Below are 21,163 nucleotides of genomic sequence, written 5' to 3' on the forward strand. Positions count from 1 at the left end.
CACAAGAATCTGTCATCAAATGACGACATTAGTTCCGAATTTCGCTAGTGCCGACATATATAATATATGGATATTATTCTATCCAAGGAAACATTTAACTAACTACCATATTATCATAACTGATTTGATTTAGTTTTAACGTTTGAGTATTTATGGCATACTAATTATGCATAAGAACTTTGATCAAAATTCTTTAATTATTTGTTTTAATTTGGGATACTTATTAGAGTGACGGAGTTTAAAAATATTCACGACACTACTTTATTAATACTTTAATAATCATTACAATGTCATGTTTACAATGTCATTCAACTACTGACATCCTGGTACATTTATATGTACGTAAACGACAAATTACAATGAATTGTAAAAGAGGAATAAATAACATCTTAATTCTACTTGTTGCTTTGGTAGACTCCTTCGCTTAGGCCCGAGGTCGCTCATCCTGTAAAAATAAAAATGTAGCAAATATAATACCTATGTTATAGCGAAGTAACAGACTATTCTAAACTAATTGTTCGTCATTTGTTTTAAGTCTTTCTATAACTGCATGAAATAATTCTTAAATGATTTCATGAAAAGCTATTAAAGTCAACATTCGCAGACAAGCTTCTAAACAAATTCACTTATATAATAATAAAATGTATGTAAGTATTATGAATAAGATAAATAATAGTCTTACAAGTGCCAATCCTCCACCCTCCATGAACTGTGCCTTGCGCTCAGCACTAATGTTTAACTGATTGAAGGCTTTCAGAACAAAGTGTATGTATCTGTACTGAGCCAGGTTTTGCACCATGGCAGCGCGCTGCAAGCGGAGTGTCTTCACAGCATCGAATACATATAACTCATTACTGAACCCTAAAACAAGAACATTGCAGCCTTGTAAAAACTATGTGAACGAGCATATAGAAGACATTGCATAATCACACGATATTCACCTTAGATAACTACGTAACATAATACCGAAGATTATTACACCAGAAGTCTTATTAATTTATTGCATAAATGGAAAAAACACAAGGTGTAAGTAATCCGCAAATATCTTTGTTTACTTTTTAATATTACCCATAGAATATTGGTCTATTGGTCGAATATGAATGCAAATTTTTCTAGCTACTGCGAATAATTAATTAAACTTTAAATACGTAGGTACACATTTATGTAAATTTTGTCAAAACGTACGTTACGAATTAATAATAAAAGAAAAACTAAACTAAAAAAGTAAAGTAGGTACCTACACACATGTGCATTTTTATTGGTAGGTAAGTATGTAACTTTGTTTATACGCAGTTAAATTGAAGTACATAAATAACATAACGTTAAATAAATTATAATTATAGTAAAATCGCAGTTAAAGAGTTCAGAGAATAAATAAAAATGAAAAGCACTTGCAATGATAACATAAGTGGACAATCGCAAAGCAGGAGTACCTTTTTTATCAGAATCTAGCAATAGAATCATAACTCATTAATTCAATATAAAGGTATATAATAAATCAAGAATAATAATAATACATATTATTTAGGTTGTTGAGTAATTGAAAGATAGGAAAAATAATTCAGTCAATCCAGTATACTATTTTTAGTCCCCGTTCACACATCAGTTGGTATAATAAAAACACACGCATCAGTGGAATAATTGCAATGCTAAGAACATCTGAAAATAATACATAGTATAAGTAGTATAACTTACCGTGTTCCTTGGATCTATTGACGATCATATCGATGGCAATAAAAGTGCCAGTTCTTCCGACCCCAGCCGAGCAATGAACGCACAAAACGCTCTGGAAAAACAGTTGATATGTAAAAGTACCGTAAACGTTTTAAAAATATTTATCATTTTTACATTTTCGAAATACTATAGATAAGTATTAAAAAGCATTTAAATAAAGCAATATAAAAACTCTCTTAATTTTATGAGTTAAAGGATTTACCCTGGCGGGAGCATTTTTTTCCTGCGAGATGTTATACATCTTTCTGTTTACATCATCGACGAAGTTCAGAATAGCTTCGGCTTCTCTTGGTATTCCATGGTCTGGCCAATTCTAGATCAATCAAAATAAATAAATAAATTATTTTAAAGGCTGATAAGTAATTAAGTACAAAATAAAAATATATGAATCCAATAAAATACTGTCTGTGTACTTACAGTGAATTGATATTGGTAAATCCTCTTGGATTTGTTCCTCAGACTCACTTCCATCTCCCTCACGCGATAGTCTTCGAAGAAGCTCTCCGAAAAGGATCTTATCAGAATACCACCGTATCTCACTTCCTGGCCAATGGCTGGCCAGTAGCGCTCGCATTTGCGCTAAAAAGTTATCATAATATTATGAATGTTGTGGAGATTTTGTATGTGTATTTTAAAATATCTAGATATTTACTCTTGGGTGAAATATAATATTAAAGTTAATTTTAAATAAAATAAGAAAAAATGCCTCTGGTAGTTACTAAAAAATAATTTAGACTGAGTGCTAAATTGTTTATATTTTACAATCATCAACGAGAATCGGGCACTAACTTTAATAACAGTCACAAAGGGTTAAACTAAATATTGCTGTAAATAATCAATTCATGAAAATAGAGTAGAAATAGTTCCTAATATGATCAGAATGTACGTTACCTTTCCCTTCTCTATCTCCTTAGTGATCATGGCAATGACTCGCACATCTTCTTGCCATATCATACGCCAAAAATCATCAATAGTGTTCGGGAGGCAACCCTGCGTCGCTATGTAGTATTTATCCCTGACTGCAAAGATGCCAAATTATCAGTTAAATCTTCAGACGTACAATTAATAACAAATTATAATCTCTATATTGGTTTAAAGAATTTAAAAAAAAACATCCTTACTCAAGTTTGTGCACTTGTTGGGGTCCAACTTGATGTAACCCTGGCCCTCCCTACAAACGTGAGCGTTCTTGTACGTTGCGATCAACGGCACATCAGGGTTGTTAGGATTGGGCAGAAAAACAGCTAAAAGTGCATTGCAGTTATTATTTAATACATTATCAGACTCAAATACTTTTAAAAGAAGGACAGAGAGAAGAAGAACACAACACACAATCAAAACTTTTATTTAACATATCATTATTCTAGTTCGGGTTTTTTTAAATGCCCATTTAAAATATGTGAAATATTCTATATAAAATAAAATTAGTTGGATTTGGTATTTTATTAATCGAGAACAGATTTTAACAGTCTGTCTATGAAAGTGTTGAATCGTTAACCAAAGAAAATTGCATCAATTTTCCAATTGACAACGACCGCGACGGTCAACATCTTATGTTGATATTGCCTATGTACGGTCAATTAATATGTTGATTAAACATTGGGTAAAGGTTTCTTTGTATGTTGACTGTATATATTCACTATTTTAACCTCATCAGTATGTTATCAACGCTGAATGTTTAAAAACTATATTCCTCATTTGTATGTTTTTCTTTAACTAAATCAGCATTTGATGTAATCGTGAATACGTTACTACGATCCTTGAGTTTTATGATTTTTTCTATAGGTCTATTTTTTTCTATCTGTTTGATCTAAATTTTTTTTCATTGTTTTCTTATTTTTATTAAACAAACTTATGCAGTCACAACATGTGTATATAAATATGTACATATATGTATGTGTATTGTGTATATATATAAAAATTAAAAATATCCTTACGACGATAAATTATCCCGTTTTTGTGCGGTAAATAGGAGCGTATGAAAGTAGCATTTATATAGTCCGAAGCATCTGGACGACCGAGCGGCTTGCGCAATACTATGCGAGTTTGATCATCTGCAAATTATCCAAATTTATTATGATAGAAATTCTTGATACACAACTTATGATTCAAGGTAAATTGAATTTTAATAATTTTTTGGTTCCTTGGATTTGCGCTGGAATAAAATTTTGAATAGGCATAATAAAATGTAGTACAGTATAGTAACTTAACCAATGGAAATTGCACAAAAAATGCATTGCAGTTGATTTAGTTTTAATGTTACCTACATTATCTTATATATAAAAATGAATCGCAAAATGTGTTGGTAAGCGCATAACTCGAGAACGGCTGAACCGATTTCGATAATTCTTTTTTTATTATATTCCTTGAAGTACGAGGATGGTTCTTATGTAGAGAAAACGTAAACATGTACCACGGGCGAAGCCGGGGCGGACCGCTAGTATAATATAAAAAAATCATATTATAGTTACGATGGTCAATAAATTCAAATATTATGTATTAAAGAAACTTTGAATTAGAAGTAAGTAGGATAAAAGATTTCAATCCAAAAGCAAATCAAAAGACAGACAGTCGGAAAAAAAGGAATTGCGCTCAAGCATTCCTCTATAAAGCCCCCTAGGGAAATTGGAGCTTGAGAAACATTTGTTCTTTTTAAAAACTCCCGACGCTCTCGGTTTTCAGTCTCGTCGACTTAGTTACCTGCATTTTTTCGGCAATAAAAAGAAAATATACCTATATATAATTTAAAATAATGAAAATGATATCTATATAAATAAAAATGAACTCACAAGGTATTATGTTTCGGTATCTGTTTTTCTTGCTATTTTCACACTTGGCCGCTTCAACGTAGGTTAATGTATTAAGTTTATCTATCATTAACGCGGTGCGGTACTCGCTATCGTGGTCCACCATTCTATATTCTAGATTTCCCAAAATATCCATTTCCTATAAATATAAAAACTGCTAAGTATTTGCAATAAGAGAAGTGAAAATAGTCTCATCGGTTTTTTTTAATTCCTACACGAAAGAGGCCATCGAATTAAAATTTCAATAGCCGCGGTGAGCAAGCGAGCTGTAAAACCGCTGTTTAAAAATAGTTTAGAACGTACCTGAACTTCCCGATCGGTATCCTGCGCTCTGAGACAAGTTCCGGACACCGGCTGCAGCAAGCGGAGCACGTCGCCGGAGCTCTCTATGATAGGGTAGGATCGGAAGTGCTCAATCAATCCGACCAGATCGTCGAACTGCTCTCCGCTTCCTACGTCGTACTTGTCTTGCTATGAGAGAAATGGCGGCTTTTAATGTCTTAATCCATTTTGGAATCTTATACCTTTCCGCCTCTTTTGATAATACGAATTTTTTGGGGTTTTATTAGCACATCGAATTTATTATGCACTACAGCCCGCGGTTAAATTGTCACAATCAAAGCCAATATCACTATTTAGCCTCCTAAATATCTCCTGATACCAAACTCACACTATTATATCGCATCGACCGAGACGTTCATTAAAGAAAGACAAACTCGGGCCGCTTATTTAATATCAGTAATACTAAACAGGAAAGTCCCTTGGAAAGACAAGTAATCGTTTCAGCAAAACATGGCTAATTACCAATCAAACGAAGATATCGATTATGATTGTTGAATGGCGGCCATCTTGTTTCCTCCTATGTTTCATGATACGAAATGATACGTATACTTTAAACTGCTTATTTTTTCGGATAAACATCACATATTAAAAAAGCTAATACTTAGCTTCCCCCTTTGTAGTTTTTAATAGATAGAGTGGTTCAAAAAGAAGGTTTCAGTGTACAATTTGTTAAGTTATAAATAATGTGGGCGGAACCGTGGGCGGAAAGCTATTTCCTTGTAAATCAATAAAATACGATTAAGTTTGAATAAATAGGTATGATTCGGTGAAATTAAACCATGTAGGTACCTATTATTCACACAATAACCATCGCTGGGGTGATCATGGCAAGGGCATTGAAGTTGCGTCTTTACACATAATCTCCCCTTTTATCAGAGACAAGAGCAGAATCTTTAGTTAGTTTAAAGGACCATAAACCTGTTGCGTTCCTTCTATTCGCCAACAGTACGTGAATCGACTTTTCAAAATGTCGGAATTTTCCTAAGAGCTTTGTGCTTTAGGTATACGTTATATCAGATATCGGATAGATATTGAAAACTTATCACAAATGAATTAATTATTCGGTTAAAACGCAGAATATTAAAAAAAACGTTGCAATTATAATCAATTTGCTTAATATTCATGTAGAATTCGTAATGAAAGCCATCGTCTAGGTACGCATCCTTTAACGACGCAATGGCTGACTCTATCATAGGAGCTTTATCAACCGTGAAGCGAACTACTAAATATGATTCGTATTTGATAAGATAATCAACAAATTTTACCTTTCACGATGGCACGAGCAAACGACACTCAAAATGATCACCTTTAAAATGATAACGATATTTGTTCCGGGTCTAGGTACAGCGGACGAGCTAGGCTGGAATCAATACGGCCGGTGCGAGTGAGGCTGTATTGATTGAACGAACTGTTGCATTCCATATCACTTTATGGAGATGCAAGTTTAGGTGAATGTTCAAACGTTCAAAATTTTACATATTTTATCTGTGAAGCTATAGCATATGCAAATTATTTTTAAATGTTTCTAAATCCAACCCGAGATAAATTTACTTTTTCTTTCCGATAAAATTTCGTGACAAAAGTTTAATAAATTTTTCAGTGCAGTAAACTATGGTAACACTTGTCAAGCTCATATATTTTATTCGAAAGCCATCAGTGCTTTCCAATCTTATAATCAACATTTAGCGATACGAATACCGCTAATAAGTTTACCAAAGCTTTTGTTAGTAAACAACCTGCAGTGTATAACAACAGATAAAATTTAACGTATGTGAGTTTAAAACGTATCTCAATGTAAAATTAAATAAATTATTAAAATTAAGGGATTTCAAGGGGGAAATTTAAGAAAAAACTTTGTTTTTTTTATAAGAATCTGATAATCGTCAGACTGAGCGATCATCATCTTATATAATAAATTGTCCTGCTTATATGTAAAATTTATATTTTGTGTATGCAATGAAGAATATATAAATAGTAAAATTTATAGCAAATATTAATCGGACGCTCCATCAAAAGTTTTTTTATATGTATGTTAGTTTCTATGGGTCTGTAAAATTTATTGTCTGTTACCTGAATTAAATATAATAAATAAAAATAAATAAAAAATAAATAAATAAAAAAATGTAATAATTGTCATATTTCTCGTGTTTTGTCCTATTATATCGTATCGAAACTCAATTTGGTGGCTAAGTTCAATGTTATTTTCGGTTAAATCAAACTTTTAAGAGTTTTCATTATTTTTTTACTATTTTACCTTTTCAGTACCTAACAAATAAAAATATGTGGTAATAACTTGACTGAAATTAGAACCAACTTTATACGTCTCTATTTACAAATTCAAATGAGGATATGAATTTATTGAATGTTGAGTGATGTTTACGAGATGAAAACGTCTAGAAGTTAGTTCTATAACATAAATTTGGGCCATTAGTATTTTTCCAATACTTTAACAAAAATAATTACATTGTGAGTAAAACCGCTCCTTTCAAACTCCCTCAATTGAACACAATCAATACACCAGATTCACTAAAAACACCTTGATTTATACGCGTTACACCGACGATATAAATCTCAAACGTTTGAAGGAATATTCGCTAAGAACACCAATGCACCACAAAAATGAGTCTCCTATTGCGCAGATGCACGATGCAATTCTAACGCCTGCAAATATTGCCCGCCAAACTTCTTTTATGCCATGTTATCCTGGTACTCTAAATGCAATATTATGCATCTCGTATGTTGTTGGATACAAACTTCACGTTAAACGAGAACTAGACTGAAGTTAGGTCATGTAGGATGCACTAGAAGTCCATTCTGCAATCTAGATTTAACGCGCATGCCCTGTTTTCATCTCTTGCTGATTTTGCTCTCCTAGTATTTCAGAAGCATTATACAGACATGTATGTAGCGTTCCTGTTTGTATTTATTTGAGGGCATATAACTAATATACTATTTAATACTCCGGCGTTAGTCTTCCTCATACATCATCACTCATTCTCTTAACATTTTGCTAAAATATTAGATAAATAAATATTCTTAAGTATTAATAATATTAAAATACGATTATTTTTGCCTTATTTATAACTATTATAAATAAAATATATTAAATTGAGTAAATACTTCTGTAATTTAATACTTCCAGTGATTGCTAATTTAATAACAACTCGTTTTATTAAATACTATTTAAAAGTTTAGTTTGGTACGAAATTCTTTTAATCATTTTCACATGCATATTGATCCACAGTTAATTTTATTACCCAAATGTAGATTATAATTTTTAAACGCAGAATCTTGTAAAATTATCTCGACATATATGTAGAGCAATAAGCAATAATGACATCATCTGTTAATTAAAACATGAAGGAGTGTATTTTAAAAATATCGTACACATAGTGATATATTAATTATGTACGTATTGTATTTAGTTAAATATTTCTACAATAACAAATTTGGGGTTCAATTTTGTAAAATAAAGACCTATACAAAACATGCATTATTGCACGATTAAGGTATTTTAATCCTTAACATAAAGGGAAAATGTCTGTTTTGGCTTGCAACATTTCCGATGCACCTGCGAGCATGCACATTCAACTTTCCGGAGTCTCATGAGTTCCTGGTAAGCATGGTGCGAATATTTTACACTAAAGCGGTTTGAGCCATGTTTCGCCATCGACACAGAAGCTGCACTCCGATAGCGAGATAATTTAACTGATCTCCATTTATAATGAGTACTCAACCGCCAATATAATGTAACGTTGTTGATTCGTGAAAATGCGTCGCTTAGGGAAAATAAGTATTTATTTTCAAGTGGGTTTAAATTTATGGTCCTTTTAATAAAGAACAATATTGTGTGATCACATATAGTGACACAAAGCTTATGTTAGATATACTAGGTAGTAGGTGGATTACTTTGTACAAATTCGATTAGTGCTGATTTCTTATTACTTTTAATAATATAAATAAACTTAATAATTGGTATGTGTTAAATATAAATAAGTAAATGAAAATTTAGAATAAGTACAAAAAAAATATAAACAATATTTTGGATGCATATAAACACTTTTAATACCGATCTTGGCTAAGGATAACTTAATAAGGCTGCAACACGCCGTTACTCCAAAGATCCTCTGAATCAACATATTCAAAGGCTACTTCCAAGAATATCAAGGTACACATGACTCATTTTGCAAATCACATCAAAAATATGAATAACTTTGCGATCAACAAACGCCTACTTACAAATCATAGTGTTAGACTTAATTCCTTTCTTAATAACTATTCTCATAACACTTAGATATATATTGAATAAATAAAGTATATCCCATAGAAAGATTGGTACATCAGTGGTTAGGACTTCGGTGTTAAAAGCGAAACGTCGGGAGTTCGAGACCGGACGAGCGTAGAAGAAATAAATAGATTTTCAATTTAATTGCACATTATTCACATAGCTACTGCCTGAAACAGTGAAGAATAAAATTGTGAGGAATCATCATGTGTCATCTGCCAACCCGCACTTGGCTAGCGTGGTAGAAGCCGCTGTTCCTGCATTGGTAACTTAATGTACCTACTTAGGCTAAATGTGATGAGACCAGACGGTAAGTGAAGTTTAAACAAGGCTGTACCATCATATGAATAAAATTTCAAGGCAATTAAAAAGTTTTAAAATTATGATGCGAGACACATTGTTAAATAATAGGTAGATATACCTACTACTTCGAAGAGTCTAGATAAATTTTAATTTATTTTAATATAATTAATTAGCTATGTAAATACCGTCGACAAGTTTCTCGAAAAATGTATAAGTACAGAGAATTGTTTACCTAGTACCTACTTACAATCGGACTGACTGACGCCACCACTAATTCTTATTGCACACACGTTCAGTTTCTGATTGTTTTTATAGTCGTATTAAACTTGATTATGCCTGTATAACCTTACTTATTTATTAAGTGAACTTGGAGAAGAAGTACCTATATTTTCTTAAATAATATTAAATAGATTAAATTTGTAAGTACCGATCTACATTATGCCCCTGTTAACCCATAGATAGTGCACTTTTATCATCACTTGAATTTTATGCTGTCTTAGTAGGTAAATGCATTTTTCCTATAGGTAGTTGTGTATTTAATGCAACTTTAAAGTACTGTTCATCCTATAGGTCTCTCCCGTTTTTACGCCTTCATTTGTTGATATGGCTATCTTGCTTTGTTCGTTTAAGACTACCCGCTCACCACCGATTCACTTTCAAATGAGCTTCATTTTATTTATTTTAGCTTTGGCACTTGTAACTAGCAATTATGTTCATTAATCAGTAAAAAGAGAGAATTTAAAAAAAACTGCGTTGTTTAAATTTGCCATAATGAAAATATAGGCGCTTTCCGAACTTAATAAATTTACAAAGCGTGACGAACTCCCGAACATTTTAAAATTTCTACTAGTAAAGTTTTTCAGTGTATATATGTGTTAGTTTCCTATTCGAATGCAGGCTCAAAGTGAGGATGAGTCCTATCTCTTTCAAACATGCAGTTACAGTGAATGTGTGTGCGATAGATACTATGACACAGTTCTGCTGGAAATGCAACCTCTGATTTCCCTCACCCCCCACGAGCTACGATCAATGATTATTGTAGTCACCTTCTCTACACTATGCGTTCCTGGTATCTAGGTTTCGTAATAGTACCGTATCGACTATTATAACCTAAATTTAACGACCTCTATCTATCTACTATGTAGAGCCTCTTGATTCTTGAATTTTTTTAAAGTCACAACATTCATTACTTATTTAAAAATGCAAATTGCTAATTCTTTATAGATTTAAATTAATGAGATATTTGATATAATAAATATTCTTAGAGCAATGACCAGCGTGTTAAATTAACCCATCTCAAGCAAGCATAATACCATGACAGTATGTCGCCCACACATAATGCTATTATTATTTTGACAGTAAATTATTACAAAAAGAATATTTTCTGTGATTTTTTATTTACCTAAATTAAACAAATTACAAATATTATTTTCTATAGTGTCTGAACAGCAAAATATATTTTTTTATAAAATATAATAATCGAAGTGTCTAGTCGTCCGCTAAACGGATGAATAAAATAAATTAGTCGTCCGATTACCGGATGAATAAAATAATTTAATCGTCCGATTATTCGGATTACTAGATAACCTTTTAACACTAAAGCTAGTTGGGTTGGACTAAAGCAAAGGGGGCTCAGGACTTAGAAAATTTTTGATGGAGTTGGTGTCATTATAACACCTATTTATTATTGTTTTATCGTAAAGATTACGCTAATATAAGCATGTTTTATAGGAACAACTTTTCTCTAAAATCAAAAATGGCCGAGATATTCACCCTCAATTCGTTAGGTTAGGTTTAGGTTAGGTTAGGTTAGGTTTCTTAAAAAAAAAACTACACAGAAATAGGAGCCCCGCGAAGCGGGGCTCCTTCGACGCGCAAAAAAAATCAAGTTTAGGTTAGGTTAGCCGTTAGGTTAGGTTAGGTTAGGTTTCTTAAAAAAAAAACTACACAGAAACAGGAGCCCCGCGAAGCGGGGCTCCGTCGACGCGCAAAAAAAATCAAATACCTACGTGTGCCCTCCTCCCCCCACAAAAAACCTATAATACGTGCGGCAGTTCTCTAAAGAATTATTATTTTATTCATCCGGTAATCGGACAACTAATTTATTTTATTCATCCGTTTAGCGGACGACTAGCGCTGTCCTATAATAATATGAGAAAGAAACAATGTTTTGGTTTAATACTGCAATTTTGCAGTTTTGAAATAAATTGAAAACACAGTTATTTTACTTTAATTACCTATCGACATATTTGAAAATATATGTTTTGTTTTCTCTTATTTGGAAAATATAGATAAAGGTAATATCATATTTATATCTAGGCATTAAGAGTTGTGTCGAAGACTAAAAATTCAATGATAGGTTTTCCAAATTACCTAGGTACTTCCATGTACATTTTATTGCTTCATTTATTCCATTTAAGCGAAACAAAAGAGTTCGTGTGTTGAGTATAAGTGTGGTATAAGTTCCCTAAAACAAAGGGGCGATGAATGATTTATTATAGAATTCAAAAGCATGTGGGTGTCATTATTAGAACAAATTTGACGAGAAAAAACTCGTCACAAACTCTGTAATTTATCAAACTTACTTGGTACAGAGATAAACAATAATAGACAACGCCGACATTATTCCTTTACAATTTTGGACATATTTCCTTGTGTTTTGTTTTAAGCGGAATCACAAACAATAATTTTGCGCACGCAACTCACATAGGTACTTAAGATACAATTGGAGTTTACACCTGACCAAATACATGATCGCATTTTAAATTAACTGAGCTTACGCGATACAACAACTTAGATGCGTAGGTACTATAAATAGAAATAATATGCTTGATTCCAAGGTTTAAATTTAGCCTGCGTTTAAGTAGCTCATTATTACTTTATAAATAAAACCCTGAATAGTAATCAATTTTACTAAAAAATAAGATTAGCAACATGTAACATGGCATAACAATCGGGCCTTGTTTTACAAAAATTATAACACCCACACTAAGTTCGTTCTATAATAATAACAAGATTACCTACTTTTTGTGTTACACAAAACGTATAAGGTATGGTTTAGTTTATAAATTAATAAAAACTTGTAGTATTATTTAAAAATAATAGTTTGATCAAATAATTATTGAAGTACGTTTTACACGTTATAATAATAATAGCTATATAATCAATAAAATTGTATTTTGTAAAGAAATGATGTTGTAAATTAAATAAACTTACTTGTTTCCGGATCATCACATGGCTGACCCTGCCCCGCACTCTGACTGACAGCACGTATTCCCCCGGGTGCGTCTGCGACTCCCGCACTAGAAACGACCCATTTTTCCCCTTTTCCATGATGAGACTTTCAGCTTCTTTAGCTGACATAACGCCATGGAACCATCTGGAAAATCCTCGTCATTTAGTAAAAGTACCATTACACTTTTTTGTCCGGCGCGTTAAGTTATAGGTACTTAATTGCCAATAAAGCATGATTATGAAATATGTGCCTAAACTCTAGGGACAATTCAATAGATGTTGGCTTGCCTAAAATGCAGCAAAAAAAACGATAAATCTGTTAAGATATTAAAATTTAAAGAAAAATCGTCCAATGCCAGCTTCGTTCATAACATTAACCATAAAGTTCACATTATAATCAAACTTTCTGTATATCATGCGATAAAATTGTTATGATTATACAGCATTATCTTCTATTACCGAGGTATCTTCTTTATACGCTCCCTTAACAGTGATGCTGATGCCGTTCGTGTCAGCTAATTCATGTTATAATCACGTGACAATGCTAATCATGAGAACATATTCCAAAGAAAATGACAGCCAATTAGCATCGCGGTACTAATGGTACTAAGCGAGCATTAGCAATCCTTATAATAATTTCTAAGTTATAATCGAAGCCGAGTGTACAATAATTAATTACTGTACTTATAATTTAATACGTCTACATGATATGTGTGATACATACCGCGGCAATTACCATTTTAATTTTATTCCTAACGATATATTATTAACTTTATATGATGTTTATTCACGCTAGATACATATTACAGCATACATTAATTTGCATAATTATGAAATATGTATCAATCTATAAATATATATTGAAATCGAACATTGGATCTCGGATGGAGCACATATTATTATATTAAATCACTTGTTAGTTATAAGACCGCCTATTGTACAATAATCTTATTTGCTGTTATTCCTTTTATATAGTTTTATTTGGTGTACAATAAAGAGTCAATTATTATTATTATTATATTATATAGGTACTTATATACGATTACTTTTTATTTACTGTTAGCACCCTCTGCCCAATTAGGTATAATTAAGGTGTTGGGTATTTCCCCATAAGATTGGAATAAAATTGCCTGACTTCCTTGAAAATTCGACTTCGTATGCGGCGCACTATTTAAGTACTGAGCCTATTTCTTTAACATAACAACCACTACATACAGTGAAAATTTATGTTCAAATATACAAGTTATATGATATGACGCCGATACTTAAAGTGGGCTTTTGTGCCAAAAATTTGCATTTCAAATTTCAATTAGTTAGGTACTTTGAAGTGTTTATAAACAATTAGGGTACCTATATTGACCGGCAGAATGAGATACATTTAGATATATCATATACACTTATAAACAGAAAGGAAGTCGTTTGACCGATTACATACATTGACTAAGTAGATATTATATAAAAATAGTCGTTGGAATTATGAGTAAAGGAAGGGCAATGACGATATAATTCACTTGGTTTATGGTACCTTTGTTATACATATTTATAGGACGTACGCAAATTATGTAACAATGAGTATTTAAAAGGAAAATTATCTAGATAATAAGCGAGGTTGTTCAAAAACAAACCTATAAAGCAAGCAATAAGTGTTTCCACACTATTATTTACAACATGTTTATTGTTTACAGCTAATATAACAAATAACAATACGTTATTAATAAATTAGAGCAATTAAGGATCTTCCATACGGATTGACGATGTACTCATATCGAAACTACTCAAAATAATAATTAAGATATGTACCTAATAATAATATGTAGGTAGTATTAATTAATATTGGGCTTCAATTATGCATCGCATGATGCATCCTCATTTATATTTTTTGGCATAATTCCGAATTAACATTATAATTTTCATTAGGTACCTATTAACTTTTCGTTCGACTGTGTAGCAAAATTATAACATCGATTCAATATTCTATAAATAAATATTTTTTTAATTAAATCGATGATTAGATATATTTAACTGAGGCAATTCAAAATAAAACAAATAAAAAATATAACTGGGCAACTGGCGTATTTTACATACAGAGGAACCACCAGTACCTACCTACTTAAGTCAACATCGTGATTTATTACGCGATTTATTCATTATTATTACTGATGTTAAGTTTAGTGGCAGACTAACATAATACCTATACCTATGTGATACGTCTAGTTGTTATGTTTGGTATGAAGAATATTTTTCCGCTTGACTAATAATCATACTGAGACGAAGATTAGAAATCCTTTGAAAAATCACAAATGAAAATGCAACCTTCGATAGAAATAACTATGCAAAGAACAGTAATTAGCTTTAGGAATGTTTAACACCCGCACTAGTGCTTCATCGTTATGGAAGAATTTTAAGGTTTTTATGTTGTACCTATCGAAAAGGCAATGTGAAATTATGGCAGGAAGATATTTTCAGGTAGTAACAGTAGAAAGAGGCACCTAAATTATGTAGATTGTAGCGTATTACATATTTATTTTTCTCAAAATATAGTTATTTTGGATATTAAATAGATCAGTTTGTAAGGACATGTTAATTAAACAAAACTTTATATCTAATAATCGTGCATTATAAAATGAAGAAAATATACACCACTAGTTTTTAATCAGTACAAAAAATTTTACAGGGTGTTAAGTATCCTTAACCAATCATACTTGTGTAAGAAATAATTAAAAACACTAACAAACAGAAATGTCCCAAAATTGTCCACATAAATATGTAAAAATTGTTAAACCTATAATTTAATCAATGACCCACACTAGGTATTGTGTTGTAATTTTCTAGCGTACGATTTCGAGTAGGTCCGCCGCACAGATCCATTGATAAATTCCGGCAAACTCGCGTCCAAGCTCGCCATTCGCCCATTCCTCACCCCGCCACCCCCTTTCCCTCTGCGGCCTGCGCCCGCGTCGCACCCCAACGGCCCCCCGCCCCAACGCGACAAACAGTGCCAAATTGTTAGCGGAAGTGAAAACTTGTTTTTTTTCGTCGCGTTTGTTTACGTTCTTCCCGGTACGATGTCATATCAATTCACATCACGGGATTATGTACTTATGCTTCGTGCGTTCTTTTTGAGTGGAGAAAATGCGAGTGCAGCAGTACGTATGTACAGATAAGAAGTACCCGAGTCCCGAACGCTCGATCGCCAAATGTACGAACCGTGGTAAATGCTTACCAGCAGGCGTTGTCACAAAATGTTTTCGTGTAATGTACTAGCGTATTTTGAAGAGGATCCTCGACGTAGTACGAATGTCGAATAACGCTGCGGTTCATGAATTTCTCACAGCGGAGTTTGGAAGTCAGTGGATCGGTCGAGGCGGGCCTGCAGCTTGGGCTCCTCGCTCACCTGATCTCACACCCTTGGACCTCTTTTTGTGGAGTGAAATTAAGTGAACAAAAGTGAGCCGGTTAGTGTCGAACAATTAAAACAGCGCATATTGGATGAAGTGAAAAGACAAAAAAACGTAGGTACTTCTCTCGTTAAAAAACAATTTAATAAAACGTTCACGTCTGTGTATTGACAATGGTGGTGGAAATTTTGAAGGACAATTGAAATACTTGTAAGGTTAGTTAAGATTATTGTAAATACCAGCTGATTCTAACTTCTTAAATACGCCAAAATCGTTTTTTCTTTCATTACAAATTAGGTATTGTAAAAACAGCTGATTCTAACTTCTTAAATACGCCAAAATCGTTTTTTCTTTCATTACAAATTAGGTATTGTAAAAACAGCTGATTCTAACTTCTTAAATACGCCAAAATCGTTTTTTCTTTCAATACAGAAAAGCTTATTTTATTTTGATATTGTTTCTTTTGTAATTACAAAACAAATTTTTTTTTGTACAATTTAATTTTTAATAACAATTTAATTTATTGTAAAAAGTAATTATGCCGGTCCTAAGCCTGGATGAAGTACCTATGAAGGGGAGATTTGAATTTAGGAATTAAACTAAATAAAGTTAGTAACTACCTACATGTCTTGTTTCATTTTATTGTCCAAGGTTAGGTAATACTATCAACGAATAAGTCAATGAACTCTGCAATGTGTCTATGATTTTAGTGAGACTTTCTTAAATAAACAAATGGTTATATCTTTGCTATTTATCGATATTATGTAATTCTTACATCATACATATGATAATAATGTATTCGCTAATATGTCCTTAAAGTTTTTGTACTGATTAAAAACTAGTGGTGTATATATGATAAAATACACATCGCACATGAATAGCTTAGAATAACAAACATTTAGAGGTCACTTGTACCAATATTATGTAAGTCGAAACTCGAATGGACAATAATAAAAAATGTCCATATCTATGAGATGTTTGAGATGAATGACAGCAGAACGGCCTTAGTACGGTGACCGCCTGGCCGACCTCATATTTCGTCACGATCGCAGCCCACTGCCGCCCGATTAGGAAGTTCTTACATCGATATTTTGTCATCGTCACAGTTTGTCGTTTTGATATTTACAACCATAACAAAGACTGCAAACTTGGAAGGTTGGCGGATATAAAAAAAGTTCAAATCAATGTGATAATTGTGAACGATATAAGAATATAAAAATATCTCAATAAGAATGAGAATATTTTTATTGTACCTACAATTTTACTGAAATTTATGCAGGTTTATGAAGTAAATATACGAAATAAGAAACTTCAAATATTGATTAAGAAACGATAATATACATTTTACGTAACTACTCACGTTCAACGTAAAGAGTTTGAAACATTCGATCTTAGTGCAAGATATAGCAGTAACTGCTCGACCTGTTAATCCAATTGGAAATAGCAACGCTGCAAAAGAAAGTCAGAATATATTCTGTCTATGTCTTATTATCTACTAGCGACCCGCCCCGGCTTCGCACTGGTGCAATGCTGATACTAAATACACTACAGAAAAACTGTGAACGTTGTATACGTATTATAAAAATAAAAACATAGCGGCCCGGCCGGCCGATACCTACCGCCGCAAATGCTACGTCCCGCAATTTTTAAATCTGTAATATCTTCGAAAATATTCACTTAAATCATACGGTGTAAAGGGCCATATAGATCTATATTAAATGAACAATGTATTCAAAGTATTTAATTGGTTAAGGATTAATGCTGTAATGGTGAAAATCGCTTCGAAAATTAGCTATTATTTGTCGTAAAAAGTAAATGACAAAAAAATGTTATTGTGGGTTATCCATAAGAGATAGACATATACCATCGCGGACTTTTCTGTAGACCTTTTCAATGTGTATAATACTTAGTACATTATTTTGATAAAACTCGTAGGGTTCAGCCTGCGTTTGCAATATAAGCGGAAAAAATGTAATTTTTTACGACATCCCATTAGAAACCACAAAAATAACAGTACTTCTCCACTATTTAATGGATGTTATTATACATATAAACCTTCCTCTTGAATCACTCTATCTATTAAAAAAAACCGCATCAAAATCCGTTGCGTAGTTTCAAAGATTTAAGCGTACAAAGGGACATAGGGACATAGGGACATAGGGACAGGGAAAGCGACTTTGTTTTATACTATGTAGTGATAAACAGAATATTATCATATATTATATACTAGCGGTCCGCCCCGGCTTCGCCCGTGGTACATGTTTACGTTTTCTCTACATAAGAACCATCCTCGTACTTCAAGGAATATAATAAAAAAGAATTATCGAAATCGGTTCAGCCGTTCTCGAGTTATGCGCTTACCAACACATTTTGCGATTCATTTTTATATATAAGAAGATTAATATTATATATACATGCGAAATGTGTTCGATATGCTGTTATTGTAGAGAGCTTTACGAGTTTACTTCATCTTCATTCTTCAGCATGTACGTTTACAAATTATGTACAACATTTTTACAGCATTTTTATTGGTTATCTCTTCCTCACGTACTTTCCACGGCTTTCCATCGATGAAAATGATAATAGTTAGCCGATAAATAATAATTACGTTAATATTTACCTACTGAACATAAATAAACAATTGTACATTTTATATATTGTTATTACTTGTAACGGCTCTTATAAATGGGTTATAAAAGTAGAGACATTAAGGCTTTGTTATCAAATCAAACCTAAGCACAAATGTAACAGACATAACAAGTTGTTAAAAGTAAACAAACTTTTGTTAGATAAGCTTACTATTAAGCGTATTAATCTAAACAAAAGGAGAATATTGCAAATATGCCTTGCGTTCTTAATTTTTTTTGCTAATGTTGATAGTCAAGAATGAATTTTTAAGTCAACCAGTTATAGTATTCGTGCACATATTTGGCCGTCATTACATTTATGATTTAACTAAACTACTTCCGTTAACTTCATATGGTAATGGTTTAAATAAACAAAATATTACTGTACCGTGTACCCACAGACCGACTGTGTTATAATATTTTATTACGATAGAATATCTAGATAATAATCGAAGAAAATTGGTTAAGTATAAATCTTAAAGCGTAATAATTATATGTTTACGACATTATTAATCTAATTTACACAGTTTCTGTAGGTGTTTTTTTATTAATCATTAACGGCTTAATTACGACATACGTATTTCTAAAATACGAACGTATGAATCACTACAAATAAAACCTTCGCATAATTTGTGTCGTATAATACCTAATACTTTTAAATTGGTTTAAAATTGCATATAAAACAAACAGGTCCTACTCAAAAATCCGTGTGAGTAAAGGAAGTTAATTATTACAGTGTATATAACGTCTTATTTATAAGTTAGTCTCTCAGTATATCATTACAGATCATGAAAGTTGAACTTTCTTGCTTGACTTACGACGAAAGGAATTAATTACAGATATTATGAAAGTACGGTTATATGTATGAGGAAAATAACAATGCCAATACACGCGTAAATCCGATGCAATAAAAAAATATGACGTCGTGGATTTGCACCAATTATGTAGAGATGCGTCAAGGATGTAGTCATTAATGATTACATAGGGCTTTCTCAATAAATACCTAGGGAATCTCTTGATGTTTCACAGGGAAAATTTACAACTGTTTAATGGGAAATCTTTATTTTGCTTGGTTTAGTAATAGAAATAGGTACACCTAGTACCTACCTACTCTAGAATTAATTAATCGAGATGAATCAATAATTATTAATTATCAATATTAATAATTCACTTTGCATACTTATAAGGAATTTTTGAGATATTTCAAAGAACGGAGTCCTTATAAAAGTAACGGAGTTAAGTATATAACTTTTTAAATAATATGTAATAATATATAAAAATAATATATAATAATAATTATGTAAAAATGTAAAAAAAATTAAAGTCATCCAACTTTACATATTAAGATAAGTTTATTTATTATTTGTGAAATCCACCAAATTTGGGAATGAATTTGGGAATGGATAGAGCTTTAACCCAAAAAAAATTTTGGATTGCTCAGCACAAACTAGACAGTACAAAACAAGTTCCCGATGTGTCCATTTGCCCTGTGAAGTCATGTGAATCCCTTTGATATTATAATGTTTGACAAATTTCCGGAAAAGTCTTTGAAAACATAGTTCTAATAAATAAATAAAATCTACAAACAAACAATAAATTAATATTGTTAGTTGAAAACATAGAAATATAAGATAGTTACTTAAGGAATGTTGCAATTATTTTGAATTTACGAAAGCTTGTGAGAAAAATAATGCCAATGGAACATTTAAAGTAAAGCTCTCGTGGTATAAATTATGACGATTTTGTTTTATATACCTAATAGGTAGTTATTTTTAAAGTTAACAATGTTATTATATTATTATATTTTTTCGGACCGTATTTATTTTCACCGACAGAAATAATCTAAATTAAAAGGTGCATAGGATGCATAGTAAGTAACAGATACTAAGTCAAAACGAACTGAATTTTAAATCAAATTCCAGCATTTCCAGTTTTGGTGAGGTTTTCGATATCATGTTTACTGCTCTATTGCAGTTCACCTATATATAATATGGAATTCGCAAATCGAATACTTACTTTTTTAACATGAAAGCCTTGCTTAATTCCTTAAGGACTGTGGATACGATGGCGCTAGCGGCCGGCACGGCCAGGACAGACGCGTCCATACACGCCGACAGGGCGGCGGGAGCGAGCACCCCCAGCCGACTCAGACGAGGAGCATCCTTCGACATCTCCAGTTATATGTATCAACTATAAACACTAGTAAGTAAGTACAACACAAACGCACAACCGTAACCGCAGGACGATCTGCTTCGCGCGCGGTTCGAACCCGAATGCGCGGGCGCAACAGCTTTCTGCGTTTCTGCGCGACTTGTCATGCGTAGAGATTACTCGTTCTCGTAAAAAGGTTACTATTAATCTGTGATTAATGACTTTATAATGTGTTGTATCGCTGTTTGTTAGTCTAGATCTCTACATGATTTGGCAATGGAA

General features: G+C 32.3%; 1 protein-coding gene across 1 annotated transcript; it reads right to left on the reverse strand.

The window, feature by feature from the left end:
- Positions 1-257: 257 nt before the first annotated feature.
- Positions 258-21,106, reverse strand: LOC149911148 (tyrosine-protein phosphatase non-receptor type 11-like). Its single transcript, XM_090103456.1, has 12 exons — positions 20,747-21,106; positions 12,688-12,850; positions 4,845-5,012; positions 4,524-4,680; positions 3,672-3,788; positions 2,856-2,978; positions 2,626-2,753; positions 2,152-2,313; positions 1,937-2,047; positions 1,696-1,786; positions 683-861; positions 258-445 (listed from the first exon to the last, which is right to left on the reverse strand). Exons 1-12 carry the CDS (start codon positions 20,899-20,901, stop codon positions 425-427), a joined length of 1,575 nt encoding a protein of 524 aa, XP_089959582.1. The 5' UTR covers positions 20,902-21,106; the 3' UTR covers positions 258-424.
- Positions 21,107-21,163: the final 57 nt, after the last annotated feature.

Source organism: Colias eurytheme, chromosome 1, assembly GCF_061535395.1.
Source record: "Colias eurytheme isolate Ceu_HAF_F1 chromosome 1, ilColEury1 Martin Lab GWU primary, whole genome shotgun sequence".
Classification (NCBI taxonomy): domain Eukaryota; kingdom Metazoa; phylum Arthropoda; class Insecta; order Lepidoptera; family Pieridae; genus Colias; species Colias eurytheme.